The 15,324-nt window shown below is 40.2% G+C and overlaps 1 protein-coding gene across 3 annotated transcripts in view; it reads left to right on the top strand.

Moving 5' to 3' along the window:
- LOC143646853 (uncharacterized) overlaps nucleotides 1-15,324 on the top strand; it is an 84,853-nt gene that overhangs the window by 51,080 nt on the left and 18,449 nt on the right. For 2 of the 3 annotated variants that reach the window (XR_013157669.1, XM_077116253.1), the window contains one exon: nucleotides 10,752-11,010. The exons of the other annotated variant lie outside the window; for it this stretch is intronic. Coding sequence is in view for 1 of the 2 variants with exons in the window: in XM_077116253.1 (XP_076972368.1) it covers nucleotides 10,752-10,755 (4 nt within the window). In the remaining variant the exon portion in view is untranslated. Of the gene's footprint in view, nucleotides 1-10,751; nucleotides 11,011-15,324 lie in introns of those variants that run through there. 3 annotated transcript variants of the gene reach the window in all.

Genomic DNA, 15,324 nt, shown 5'->3' with positions numbered 1-15,324 from the left:
CTCCAAAATGTTTCCTCCTTTAAGGGATTCCGGTAAACTAATCGAGACCCACCTTGAATAGGCAGAATCATATCTCCATCTAGTCAAAAGGTCACACCCACAATTGGGGGTATCATGGAAACAATCCAATCAAGGTTTCCACTCCCACAATATTACATCAGGATTAAAGAACATGGCTTTTGAGATACATACTGTTTCAAACTGGCATACTTATAAAACATTTTATTCAGACACTATTTTCAAATATATTCTTTCTAAAGATTAAAAACAATACATAGTACAGCTGTATGCACTAAAGCAAAAAATATATATGTGTATGTATATATATATATCTGAAAGTGGCTTTGAAATTCTTAGATCATCATCTACCACAAAGGTAGTAGGTAAAAAGAGGGAGGAGAAAGATTGTAGAGGACATTGAAAGTGTTGTCATGGAATCTTGCATTTCCCCTTTCCTTCCTGAGTGATTGGGGCTTCAAGAGATCCATTCTGAAAGCTCACGTGTCTCTTGGAATTTGAGGACAATTCCTGACCCTTACCAGAATGACAAAAGGTAAAAGGGTGGCTGTCATAACTTGTGGTAATAGATAGAAAGCCTTTATTGGGGAAAATAAAAGTGGACTCCCCAAATTTAGAAGGCCAAGAAGTCATTGTTTTCCATCAACAAAGGAGACCCATGAATGATAGCTAAGTCTGAGTCATATAGAAAAGGATCTTGTGTAAGAGAAGGGTCCTATAGGGAAATGGGTGTGGGTGGATGCTGAGGGGAGAATCATAAGCAGCAGCCAGTTGGAAGAGGTATTGTTTATGTTAGGGAGCTGGAAGTGGAAGAGCCACCAACAGTGGGGAAGGGATGAAATCTCTGAAGAGATTAGGAGCTGGCATTTGGACAGCTGTCACACCCAAAAAGAAAAATACCTGATTATTGTCTCTGAAACAGGCCTCAGTCTTATCCCTGGAGGGGCCAGAACCAGGACCTAGAAAGAGGGAGATGAAATAGAGTAGGAAATAAAGATCTACTCTTCCTACTTTACATTACAGTTTTTGAAACCTGAGTCAGTTGCAGAACCAAAGAAAGAGAGAAGTTTCTAATTCAATTTAAGATTGAAATTTTGGTAATCAACTTGACTCAAATTTTTAATGCCTGAAATTGACTAGAAAATCAATTGGAGCATCCCAAGGTTTCATCTAGGGGTTGGAAAGAACAATTGCTCATAATGGATTTAAAGGAAACAGTACTAAATAAACAACCAAAACAATAATAATAATAAAGTTTTGACCCTGTTTCCTACTCGGTCATATGCATTCAATAATCCAGTTATATATATCAATGTTTGCGGGGAGAGGTGGGACTCCGCCGAGTCCGGTCCCGCTAGGCTAGCGAGGGTCCACTCCTCCTGCCGAGGGGGTCCAGGGAGTAGAACCGCCAGGCGCAGAGGGGGCTCGAGCTCGAGGGTCTGAGTCGGAGGCGTGCGTGCAGGGGACCACTGCGGGTCTGAAGGACTGGAGGCCGAGTCAATTAAGGCATGAAGCAAGGTAGCTTTATTGTTGGTAGGAGCTTATGCCATGGCCACCAGTAGCTAAAGACCTCGAGGCTCGGTGAGCCCTGGAATATATACAGTTGAGGAGAGGTGGAGTTAGGGCGTGGACTCCAGGGGAGGGTAGCCAATCACACAGGGAGGACGGATGGGGTGACTGTGACGTCTGTAGGCACCAGGGAGATGTTGTTTTTGAGTGTGCCTGTAGCTGCGGATGTTGGGCGGGTGGAGGGATGAGGAGGCCAACAGGGGTTGAGAGACAAGGCTGCGTCACTAGTTGCCGGGTGAGGCTTGTAATTCAGAGGTCTAGAAGAACCGGACGTGCCAAAATGGCGAGGGAGGGAATGAAAAAGACTAAGCCATCAGGCCAAGAATAAAATTATGCCACAAATGTTTACTAAGATATTAATGAATTATGAAAGGACTGTTTTTTTCCTCAAAATCTTTGAGTAAAATCAGTATTTCTTATATTGGGGCACACGTATCTTGGGCATTGCAGTAATATCAGAGGGTAAAGACAAAGCAACTGGATACTGATTTTAAAACAAAGGAATGATCATGCTTATGCAGGACAAGGCAGGCCAGAAAAGAAGCTTAGTGTATGCCACAACCAAGATGGCAGTAGAAGAAAAGTTTCCGAACAAAAGTAGAAGAGAAACTATTCCTTGAAGCACCCATGGCTAAGAATTTCACTAATTCTTTGGCAGAAAGTGTTTAGCATTTCAACATCAGAACTATATTATATATTATTGCATTTCATGATATCTATATACTCTTTTGTAAACCATTACCCAAGGCTGATTTCTTAGCATGCTCAGCCAATCTTATTTAATTTTCCTATTGAGCATGTGAAGTTGCAAATGAGAGATCTTTCCTAAATATTTTTATAAATAAACATTAGCTGTGGATAGAATGAGAATATTATTAAAGTCAAGATTCTAAGCAGATACAGAGCAACTCCTACAACTGGCTTCTAGAAATAACATCAATTAGGAGAACTTTAAATGTGGGATGGGGGGTGAATGCTGATCGAGATGTTGCTGTAAGTTTTGACTTCGATTCATCCTCTGCCTTAAACACATGATAATGTTGAAACATAGTCCAGCTCCATAGCAAGCTAAATACTTCTATGACTCAGAAAGAGAACACAAAGTTGAAGGGACAAAGCCATGGGTATCTTAAGTGCTGGAATTTGGAAGCAGCAAATAGTGGTCAAGAGACCATTGCTGCAGGGTAATGGAGTAACTGGAGATGAAAAATACATATGATTTTTTACCTTATTGCTCAACAGTGGGAACCACTGAAGGTTTATCAGTATGTAAGTAACTTGTTCTTAGGAAAATTAATCTGACATTGTGCAAGATGGTTTGGCATTAGAGTTGAATCTGTAAATAAAACAATCAATTGAAATGCTATCTTGATAATCTAAATGTGAGGTTATAAGGGCTGGAAATTAAGTCATAGCAATGAGAATGAAAAAGAAAAGAATATAGGATAGGAAGTCAGGAGCAACATCATTAGTTTGTCTTCAGAAGCTTATAAAACTGTTTGGCACAGGGTCTCAGAATCAACTTACTAAAATGTGATTCTGATAACTGAGGAAGTTTAAGGAAATCTATTTAAATTAAATACATGTGTCATTTCTTACAGCTACATTAATTTGTCACTATAAGCCTAAGGGTATGGGGTAAATTTGGCATATTCCATTTTCATGCTAAAATAAACACAGTGATGTTGTTTCAATGTGGGGTTGGCTGGAGTGAGCTGGGGAATAAGTCAGGTTTCTGTGGACTCAGCATATGTGGTAGTTAGGGTCAGGTGTCAACTTGGCCAGGTGAAGGCATCTAATTCTATTGCTGTGGACATAAGACAGTGATAGAAGAACCTCACTGTTGCTCATTACATCTGCAGTTGGCTAGGAGGCATGCCTGCTGCAATGAATGATGTTTGATTTAATTGGCTGGGGCTTAAATGAGAGACTCCAACATAGCACAGCCCAAGCAGCTCAGCACACCTCATCTCAGCACTCGCAGCTCAGCCAGGCCTTTGGAGATGCAGAAAGCAATCACCCCGGGGAAAGTTGTTGGAAACCAGAGGCCTGAAGAGAAGGCCAATAGAGATCACCCTGTGCCTTCCCATGTAAGAAAGAACCTCAGTTGAAAGTTGGCTGCTTTTCCTCTGAAGAACTAATGAAATAGCTCATTAGGCTGTGAGCTTTGTTAGTCCTGCTGCTGTGGGACGATATGCAGACCTGGCACGGTGGGCATTTGGGAGAGGAAAGCAGAAGGATGGTCCTTTGCCTGCATTCCTTTATCTACAGGACATTTCAGGGTATAACCATACCTCTATCAGCATTTTAAAAAAGCACCTGTGTTAATTATGCATAAGTCTCATTCTTTAATTCACAAAATCTAAGCTTTTTAGATATTTTAAGGTGATAATGTACATTAAAAGAAAAGCTATGAAATTAATGAATGTATAGATACCTTTTTGTAAAATTAATAAGAAATAGCATGGTTGGCATGGAATTGTTAACCACCTCTGAGCAGTTTATATCAGGACTTGTTCCTTATGGTGGCTTCAGGGGAGGGATGTGTGCAGATGTGCTCACATCTCCATTTTCAGGGAACCGTCATATGTGCACATCTCTTGTCTGTGCTGTATGAGAATATTATTAAATAATTCAGTGAAAACATGCATCCTTGCTAATATTTCAATATAGATCTGATAGCAAATTATCTTAGACACATTATATGTATTGACCTCGTGCTGTATGTCTCCTTTTAAACTGAGCATTAAGGCAAGGCAGTGTTTGTAACTCTGCCAATATCTATAGAAGCCTATGGCCACTTTTGCTTTCCTTGAAATTTTTGTCCCCAGAAAAGGCAAGAATACATTTTATCCCCTGATTGAATTGGTGTCATATATTCTTGGTTATCACAATACTCCTGGCTTTAGGACGTTGAGTTGGCAATACTCATGAAAAGCATGATATATCCTGTCTGGTTTCAAATCCATAAAAATTCTCATTGTGCTCAGAGACATTAAGGATCTTGGAGGATATGTTGAAGTGTGAACTGCATGTGAGGCTGGATGATTTTTGTGTTCTTTGCTTGTCATGTTTTTCAGTTTTCTGTATCGCACAATTAACTTAAAAGGTTGTAGAACATTTATTTTTAAAACTGAAAAAAAACAACCCTATAGCTAACATCTTACTGAATGGTGAAAGGTTGAAAACTTTCCCTCTATGATCTGGAACCACACAAGGATGCCTGCTGCCCCAGTGTTGCTCAGCATTGTACTGGAAGTCCTTGCCAGGGCAATGAGGCAAGAAATAGAAATCAAAGCCATCTAAGTTGGAAAAAAAGAAGTACAGTTTTCCTATCTACATGTGCTATGATCCTATATACAAAAAAAAAGTCCTTGAAAATACACAGCAAAGCTCCAAGTGCTAATAAATGAATTCAGCAATGGGGTAGTATGAAAGATTATGCCAGTTGGAAGCTGTTATGGAACCCAGAAAAGCCATGTCCTTTAATCTTCATTCAATATTGCTGGGTGGGGTCTTTTTGATCGTTCCCATGGAGATGTGACCTACCAAATTGTGAGTGGTAATTTTTGATTAGATGGTTTCCATGGAGATGTGTCTCCACCATTCATGGTGGGGTTGCTTACTGGAGCCCTTCAACAGGAACCATTTTTGGAAAAAGCTTTAGTGCAGAGTCCACACAGCCAGAGACCACTGGGGATGCATAAAGAAAATGCTGCCAGGGAAACCACTGAAGAAGCCTGGAGATAAAGCTAGCAGATGCCGCCATGTGTTTTTCCAGCTGAGACAGAAATCCTGAATGTCAGCGGCATTCTTGAACCAAGATTATCTGTCTCCGGATGCCTTAGTTTGGACATATTTATAGTCTTACCTTAGTTGCAACATTTTCACAGCCTTAGAACTGTAAACTTGCAAGTTAATAAGTTCCCCTTTTTAAAAGTTATTCTGTTTCTGGTATATTACATTCCTGCAGCTTTTGCAAACTAAAACAAAGATCAATAAGCAAAAATTGGTAGTATTTCCATATACATGCCATGGACAATCAGAAGAAGAAATCAAAGAAACAATTCCATTCACAATAGCTAAAAGAATGAAATATCTAGAAATAAATCCAACCAAAGACGTAAGTACTTGAACACAGAAAACTACAAAACTATGGAAAAATATAAACTACTTTTGTTATAGAAAACACAGAAGATCAAAAGAAATGAAAGGATATTCCATGTTCCTGGATTGGGACTAAGCCTTATTATTTCACTACTACCAAAACCATTTATAAATTCACTGCAATCCCTACCAAACTCCAATAACTTTCTTTGCAGAAATGGAAAGGCCAAACATCAAATTTATATGGAAGGGGAAGGGGCCATGAATAGCTAACACCGTCTTTGAAAAGAAGAATGAAGTTGGAGGACTCACACTTCCAGATCTTAAAACTTATTACAAAGCCACTGTAATGAAAGAACATGTTGCTGGCACAAGAACATGCACATCGACTGATGGAATCAAATCGAGAGTCAGAAATCAGCTCTCACATTTAAGGCCAACTAATTTGTGACAAGGTGGCAAAAACACTCAACTGACAAAAGATAGCCTCTTCACAAATGGTGTTGGGAAAACTGGATCTCCATTTGCAAAAAAGGAAGAAGAACCTCTACCTACCTCACAGCACATGTGAAAATTAATTCAAAATGGATCAAAGACATAAACATAAAAGCCCAGACTATAAAACTTCTAGAAGAAAATGTAGGGAAACATCTTCAGGCTCTTGTGTTAGGTGATGGTTTCTTAGACTTTACAGATAAGCACAAGCAACAAAAGAAAAATAGATAAATAAGACCTCATTAAAAGTTAAAATTTGCACATCAATGGACTTCACTATTGAAGTAAATAAGATGGCCTACTCAATGGGAGAAAATATTTGGAAACCACATATCTGATAAGGCCTTAATATCCAGAATTTATGAAGAAATCCTGCCACTCAACAGCCCCCCAAAATAGCCCATATTAAAAATAGGCTAACAATTTAAATAACATTTCTCCAAAGAAGATATACAAATGGCCAGAAAAGCTCATGAAAAGATGCTCAACATCACTAGCCACTAGGGAAATGGAAATCAAAACCATAAGGAGATCCCACTTCACATCCACTAAAATGGCTATTAGTAAACACACACACATACACACACACAAATGTTCAAGTTCGGAGAAGGTGTGGAAAAATAGGGACACGTTTTCATTGTTGGTGGGATTTTAAAATGGTGCAGCTACTGTGGAAACAGTTTGCTAGTTCCTCAGACAGTTAAGTATAGAATTACCCTATAACCCAGCAATCCCTCTTCTAGATACATATGCCAAGAAATTGAAAGCAGGGACTCAAACAGATATTTTCACACTGATGTTCATAATGTTACTACACTCAGCTATCAAAGATGGAAGCAATCCAAATGCTCACTAACAGAGGAATGAATAAATAAAACAGGATATATACATGAAAAAAACCCAGAAAACTGATACTTGTGACAAAATGGATAATGTCCATTTTGAAGATGTCATGTTGTGGGAAATAAACCAGACAAATATTGTATGATCTTGCTGGCATGAAATCACTGGGAGAAGCAAATTTTCATACTGATATATGAGGTACAGTTTACCAGTGTGAGCGTGTGGCTGGGGAGTGAAGAGTTTGTGCTTAATTGGAGAAAAGCTTCTGTTTGTGGAGAAGTCTGGTAATGGATGGGGGTAATGGTAGCACAACTTTGTGAATGCAGTTAGCACCTCTGAATTATATATCTGTACATGGTTATAGGAAATTTTCAGGTTGTATATATATATTACTAGAAGAAAAGTTTTTATAAAGGATCCATAGGACTGAACAGCACAACATCTAATCCAATGCACACTATAGACTAAAGTTAACAGTATAATCATGATAATATTCTCATATCAATTATAATAAACTTACCACACTAATGCAAACTGTTAATAATGGGCACAGGAGGGACTTCCGGAGAAGATGGCGGCTTAGTAAGACGCGCGGGTCTTAGTTCCTCCTCCAGAAAAGCAACTAAAGAAACAGAAACAATACGAAACAGCTCCCGGAGTCACGACAGAGACCAAAAAGACAGCGTACCCCATTCTGGAACAGCTGAACAGGCAGGGAGAATCTGCTGCGGTGAGATACCCAAGGGGCGCGTGGTTTCCCGGCCGGGGCGGCTGGCGACTGGGGTCCCCTCCACGCACGTGGCTCCCCGGTCTGACTGGGAACATTGGATAGCGGGGCCCTCCCGTCACGCTTGGCGTTTCGGGCCAGCTGGGCAATTGGGACCGGCACTCTCCCAAGCCGTGGCGGCCAGCGACCCCCACCTCCATGCGCGGTTTCCCGGGCCAACTGCCGTGCAGACAGACGAGCGCCACGAGCGCCACCTACTGGGCAGGAAAAGAAAAACAGAGCCCAGAGATTTCACAGAAAAAGCTTTCAACCAGCTGGGTCCCACACCCAGGGAAATCTGATCAAATGCCCAGACACCAGCAGAAAATAATGGATGACGCTCGGAAAATTGAAGATATGGCCCAGTCAAAGGAACAAACCAATAGTTCAAATGAGATACAGGAGCTGAGACAACTAATGCTGAATATACGAACAGAAATGGAAAAATTCTTCAAAAACCAAATCAATACATTGAGGGAGGACATGAAGAAGACATGGGCTGAACAAAAAGAAGAAATAGAAAATCTGAAAAAACAAATCACAGAACTTATGGGAGTGAAGGACAAAGAAGAAAAAATGGAAAAAACAATGGATACCTACAATGGTAGATCTAAAGAGACAGAAGCTACAATTAGTGAACTGGAGGATGGAACATCTGAATCCCAAAAAGAAACAGAAACTATAGGGAAAAGAATGGAAAAACTTGAGCAGGGGATCAGGGAACTGAATGACAATATGAAGCGCACAAATATACGTGTTGTGGGTGTCCCAGAAGGAGAAGAGAAGGGAAAAGGAGGAGAAAAACTAATGGAAGAAATTATCACTGAAAATTTCCCAACTCTTATGAAAGACCTAAATTTGCAGATCCAAGAAGTGCAGCGCACCCCAAAGAGAATAGACCCAAATAGGCGTTCTCCAAGACACTTACTAGTTAGAATGTCAGAGGTCAAAGAGAAAGAGAGGATCTTGAAAGCAGCAAGAGAAAAACAATCTGTCACATACAAGGGAAACCCAATAAGACTATGTGTAGATTTCTCAGCAGAAACCATGGAAGCTAGAAGACAGTGGGATGATATATTTAAATTACTAAAAGAGAAAAACTGCCAACCAAGACTCCTATATCCAGCAAAATTGTCCTTCAAAAATGAAGGAGAAATTAAAACATTTATAGACAAAAAGTCACTGAGAGAATTTGTGACCAAGAGACCAGCTCTGCAAGAAATACTAAAGGGAGCACTAGAGTCAGATATGAAAAGACAGAAGAGAGAGGTATGGAGTAAAGTGTAGAAAGAAGGAAAATCAGATATGATATATATAATACAAAAGCCAAAATGGTAGAGGAAAATATTATCCAAACAGTAATAATACTAAAAGTTAATGGACTGAATTTCCCAATCAAAAGACATAGAATGGCAGAATGGATTACGACCCAGCAATACCACTGCTAGGTATCTACTCAAGGGACTTAAGGGCAAAGACACAGACGGACATTTGCACACCAGTGTTTATAGCAGCATTATCTACAATTGCAAAGAGATGGAAACAGCCAAAATGTTCATCAACAGACGAGTGGCTAAACAAACTGTGGCGTATACCTACGATGGAATATTATGCAGCTTTAAGACAGACTAAACTTATGAAGCATGTAATAACATGGATGGACCTAGAGAACATTATGCTGAGTGAGTCTAGCCCAAAACTAAAGGACAAATACTGTAAGGTCCCACTGATGTGAACCGACATTCGAGAATCAGCTTGGAATATATCATTGGTAACAGAGACCAGCAGGAGTTAGAAACAGGGTAAGATAATGGGTAATTGGAGCTGAAGGGATACAGACTGTGCAACAGGACTAGATACAAAAACTCAAAAATGTACAGCACAATAATACCTAAGTGTAATGTAACTAGGTTGGAACACTGAATGAAGCTGCACCTGAAATATGGTTTTTTGTTTGTTTGTTTGTGTGTTTGTATCTTTTGTTTTTGTTTTTTTCTTTTTCCTTTTTATATATATATATATATTATTAGTATTATTATTTTAATTCTCTTCTCTATATTAACATTCTATATCTTTTTCTGCTGTTTTGCTAGTTCTTTTCCTAAATCGATGCAAATGTACTAAGAAATGATGATCATACATCTATGTGATGATACTAAGAATTACTGAGTGCATTTGTAGAATGGAATGATTTCTAAATGTTGTGTTAATTTCTTTTCTTTTTTTGATTAATAAAAAAATTTAAAAAAAAAAAAAGAAGCCAGCAGAAAAAAAAATAATAATAATAATGGGCACAGGTATATGGGAACTCTGTATTTTCCTGATGATTTTTCTATAAACTCAAAACTTATCTAATGAAAAGTAATAAGGAAAGGTTGACTTCATTTTAACCATAAAGTTTTTATTTCTTTTTACTGAAAAAATAAAAATTAAAAAAAGAACATAAATCCCTTTAGGCCAAGACAATTTGTACCCATTAACTCATAATTTCAGGAAAAGAAAAATATCTGTCTGTTTGGGGAGGGAAAAGAAAAGAATCCCATGGTTAAAGTAATCTTCAAGTTTGTGCTCCATCTATGAGCATGACCACCATATCAGAGCCAAGTTATCCAGAAAAGCACATTTTCAAGGATGAGAGTATGCATTGGTATTAAATTCTAAAGTCATAATTAGTGCCCTTTTATTATTTACAGGGAACTAAATTTTCTGCCTATAAAATAATCTGTTTTTCTGAAATATTAAAAACTGTAACTACAAATTTGAATTTATGCATAATTTATTGTCAGTGTGAAATCATATTACATTTATATATCTGGTAAAATGATTTGGAGAAGGTTTATATGTATGGAATGTGTGGCCAAGGTGAATCAATATTCTATGCATCCTGCTTTATAAATGCTATATATTCTAGTAATGCATGTAGTAGTGGTGAATATAATGATTTAAACCATAGGTAAAAACAACAGATCCAACCAGAAGAACAAGAAGAGATCACTAAATGGACTTTTTGAATGAGAATATTGTCCCCGATGACCAAGTCAGCTTCAGGTCACTCATCCACAAGCAAGAGCCGCTCACATGGACAACATCTATTGCTGCTGCACTTAAAAGGATAAATTCTATGGATGCAAATTTCCTAAGAAAGTAGGTCAGTGTGGTCAAGATATTTAAATGAATCAGAAAAGTACAGTGGTTCCAATGGAGTAAATGAATGGTCTATCCAAACTATTGCTTCTTTAACCAACTCAGGTACCTCAGCCTCTAGACACACACTAGAACATGCTGTTAGAATAAAATGCTCTATGTGGAAGGGACATACTTCAGCTTGGAATTCATTTAAATATTTGAAACTTCTCCTCCTCCTATAAATACGCCTGTAAGAAAAATTCAATTGATTTTTCTGATTTGCATAGAAAATGTTTCTGTGCATCTACTAGATTTAGCACACATTTCTGTGATATTAACACAAAATAAATAGTTTCCATAGATTCACACTGCTGTAAGCAGGGCTTGAATGAGAGATAAGGAAAAAAATGTGTGCAAGTACATTTACATGTGTGAAAAATGCTTCTATGAAGTCATTGATGAATCAAAGTTAGAGAAATGGGGCAGTGGGTGAGAGTCGTGTGCATGTGTGTGAAGGTTTAGGCTTTGGGGATATTAGGGTATCTGTGCTCATGTGGGGATGGTGTGCGAGAGACAGAGAAATGGCTGATGGAAATCCAAGTGTGAGCGAGAACACGTATGTCAACTCTATTTCACCTGACTAATTTAATAAAGCATTCCAAGGTGTATTAATTTCAGATGACACTTCACTAAAAACAAAAGGAAAGAGAAAGATGTAATTCTTTTTAAATTTGAATATGCATTTTATGCCACATCATACTGACTTAATAAAGTGAAACATGTAAGTGATTTTTATGATGGTATTTCAAATTGCATTTTTCTAGTTCCCAAAATAAGGTGAAATGATTGAATAATTTTGAAAGGGTAAATTGCATCTTATTTAGAGGTGGCTTTCTCCCACTCTAAATAGAAATTATAGGACCAGCACTTTCATAACATTGTACTGTTCAAAGTTTGGTAGGATAAAAATTGAGTTGAAAAGCAGGATTTGTTCTGTTGTTGGGTAGGGTGAGGCAAACCTAGAGATGAGAAAGCTGTCATCGTGTAGATGCTGTGAAATCCATCCCTGAAATACCTTCTGCCACTGAGGGAACATGTAGAAAAGACTAAACCATCATGCCCTTTTCCACAGAAATACTCGCAGGGAAAGTGAACATGGCCAATTTGCAAAGGACACCCTGGAAAGAGAGTTTGTCTGAGCTGTGGTGACTCTGCAGGTTTGACTGGAATGAGGAACAGCTCAGGAGTTTCACCACTTAGATTTGGTGCAGGGGCATATTGGAAACCATTTTCTATTGATGTGTTCACAATTCCACAGAGTCTGGGGCAGCTGAACCTAGAGCAACAGGACAAAGGCCAGACAGCAACTCAGGCCCACTCTTGAGTGACAGTGATGAGTCTGGAGAGATTTAGAGACCCCCACTGTGCCATGGGGAGGGTGGTTTCCTCTTTCCCTTCCATCCCCTGCCCCAGCATGTGTTCACCTTCTAGGGTTTAAGGCGGAAGTCTGTCTTTGTCCCAGCCTCAGTCTCCCTGTCTCCCTCTCTCTCTCCACCTCTCTCACCCTCCCTGTCCTGCATATGCATGCACAAACCCAACCCTCTCTACCTTACCTCTCTGTCTCTCATGCATACACCCCTTCAACCTCTCTGTCTCTCTCTCCATCTCTCCCCACCTCCACTGCCTCTCTCTCTCTCTCTCTCTCTCTCTCTCTCTCTCTCTCTCTCTCTCTCTCTCTCTCTCTCTCTCGCACGCACCCACCTCTCTCTCTCTACCTCTGTCTCTACCTCTGGCCTCTCTCCCTGGGGTGGAGAAGGAAAACTGTCCCAGGCACCAGGCACATCAGGTGAATTCACAGGCACTTTGCTGAGGTGCGACCTCCCTACATTACAGTGAACCCCACTGGGCTCTCAGGGCCACCCCGACAGGGCTGAGGCTGCAGGAAACAACACCGGATGGCAACAGCTTCATTCCCATGTTTACAATCAGAATAGGAACATACTGTAATGAACAGTTAGTTTTCCTGGGGGAAAGGACATCAGGAAGAGGGGCTCACAATTTTTGGCTCTTGACTGTTGCTTAAGGAAGCTCTTGTTTCTCAATGCAAAGATTTTTAAATAAAGATTCAAGCAATGTCTATATATTTTTGGTGGCATTTCCCACATCACACGCACCACCCCTTAATTCTCCTCTGGTTCAAGGGCTACCTGTGCTTCTGCTCAGCCATTTCCAGGCCACACTGTGGGAACATATGTGATCTCCTGATTGTGGTCGGAAGGCAGGGAAACACTAGACCTTGCACAGCTTTCCATGGGGGTTGCTTGGATTTTTAGATATGGTATTTCAGTCCCCATTCAAATTATTCTCTCTAAATATTTCCACCTCTGTGTTTCTAGAGATGGAAACACCAACTGTTCCTATAACCCTCTCTTCTAATTAATTCCTATTTTCTTCAATCTTGTCATATTCTTGACAATGATATTTGACAAAGCTTTTTTTAAAACAGTTTTACCCTACCAGATAAACTGAGTATTTTGGGCAGTGAACATCAAGAAAAAATATACATGGCATGTAATATATTATGACTCACAGCATTTAAAAATTCATAATATTAGGTCCTTACCAAATTATAACAATGCATATTTTCATAATTAAAACTCGGAAATTGGAATACTTTTAATCATTCCAAAGATATGAAATTACTTTTAGAACAGATATATTTATTTTGAATATTTAGATTAAAAATTGCAAATTACCCCTTGGTTTTCATTTGCTAAATTGACTCTCTCTTTAGAGCTTGTTTGGGCAGACCTCACACGTCAGAGGTGCTTAAATGCTGGGGCATAAATAAAGCTGGCAGACGCCGCTCTCAATATTGACAGATGCTGCAGTCGCTGTCAGCAGCCCTGCTTCCCACGCAGAAAGGGAACTGACAACTTCTGGATACACAGTTATTCTCATTTATAGATCTTTTATGAACCATATTGCAACTCTCTGCCTCACATGAGTCTGTGTGTGTGTGTGTGTCTGTGTGTGTGTGTACATATAGAGTGCTTTCCGGGTTTGGGCTGCTCAACTTGAATTCATTGCATGAATCCACAACTGGGGAACAGATGCCGGCAGCCCTGCTCAGAATAAAATCCATGAGTTGGGAAGTGTCACTTCCCTGCTGGGGAAGGGTGTCCAGCTGTTCCATCGGCCCTGGCTTGCCCTCCTCTTTCTCTCTGGTGCACACGTACTCCCGTGGACAGGCCACACCTTAAACTCCAACCTGGGGAGTGGCCCAGTGCCTGGGGGTGGGAAGTGGGTGGTAGGGTCGGCTCCCGGGTCCTATCAACGCCCGCCCATGGCAGCACCGTGTGGATATCCAGCCGCAGCCGGATGGTCCCTCCCTGGCCTGCGGTCATCGCAGATTGTGTCTGCTGGACAGGGCCAGCCCCAGGCAACTGCTTGCCTCACCTTCCAGCAACATGGACCCAGCAGGGCAAACCCTGACTGCATCAGGACAGCACATATCCAGGCTGGGAGACGCAGCAAGGTCTGCCTGAAGCTGGCATAGGAGCAGCCTCCAGAGTAGCCTCTCGGCTCTATTTGAAGTCTCTCTGCCACTCATACTTTATTAGTTACACTTCTTTCCCCTTTTTGTCAGGATGGAATTGTTGATCCCACAGTGCCAGGACTGGACTCATCCCTGGGTGTCCTCTCCCATGCTGCCAGGGAGACTTTCACCCCAGATGTCATGTCACACGTGGGGGCGGGGAGGCAATGGTTTCACTTTCTGATGGATTTTTATATTCTCCTTGGATATGGCATGGACCAAGATGCAAAATATTCTATTAGAAAAGCAATCTTTTTTCAGAAACTCTCACTAGTATTCTCAGCAAACAGACCAGTGTATCACAAAAACATGTTAAATTATAATGTGAATATGCACTTGGGTGCAGTAGGAATGTAGCTAACCCACATTTATTATAATAACGGCTCTGTATTTAGGGTTTCGTGCAATCTGGGCTCCCAGTCTCCTAGTGGAAGTCGGACTTTTCTCTCTGTTCCCTGGAAGGAACATTTACAGAATGATGCAGGGCAGAGCCATACTAAAGGAAATGGGAAAATGCAAACAACGAATTATTTCCCGCTATTTGGATTGGACCAAAGTAATTGAGAGAAATTGCTTCATGTATATCATACGGGAAAATTGCTGTCTTTCTTTGGTTTTTCTTTTATGCTTCTCATGCCTTCTCTTCTTGCTGTCCACATGCACGTGAGAATATGCCAGCTCGGCTTTCTTACGAAGGGTGGTGTTTATCTCAGGGTGAAAGCCTAGCCTCACACCTGGTGCAGTGTTCCGAGTTCCCTCATCCTCATCTGAAAGGGATGCATTGGTGAGCCCGCTGTGCACC

Source organism: Tamandua tetradactyla, chromosome 9 (assembly GCF_023851605.1).
Source record: "Tamandua tetradactyla isolate mTamTet1 chromosome 9, mTamTet1.pri, whole genome shotgun sequence".
In the NCBI taxonomy this organism is placed as follows: Eukaryota; Metazoa; Chordata; class Mammalia; order Pilosa; family Myrmecophagidae; genus Tamandua; species Tamandua tetradactyla.
Note: the sequence above shows the minus strand (reverse complement) of the source record. Positions and strands in the feature narration are given on the sequence as shown.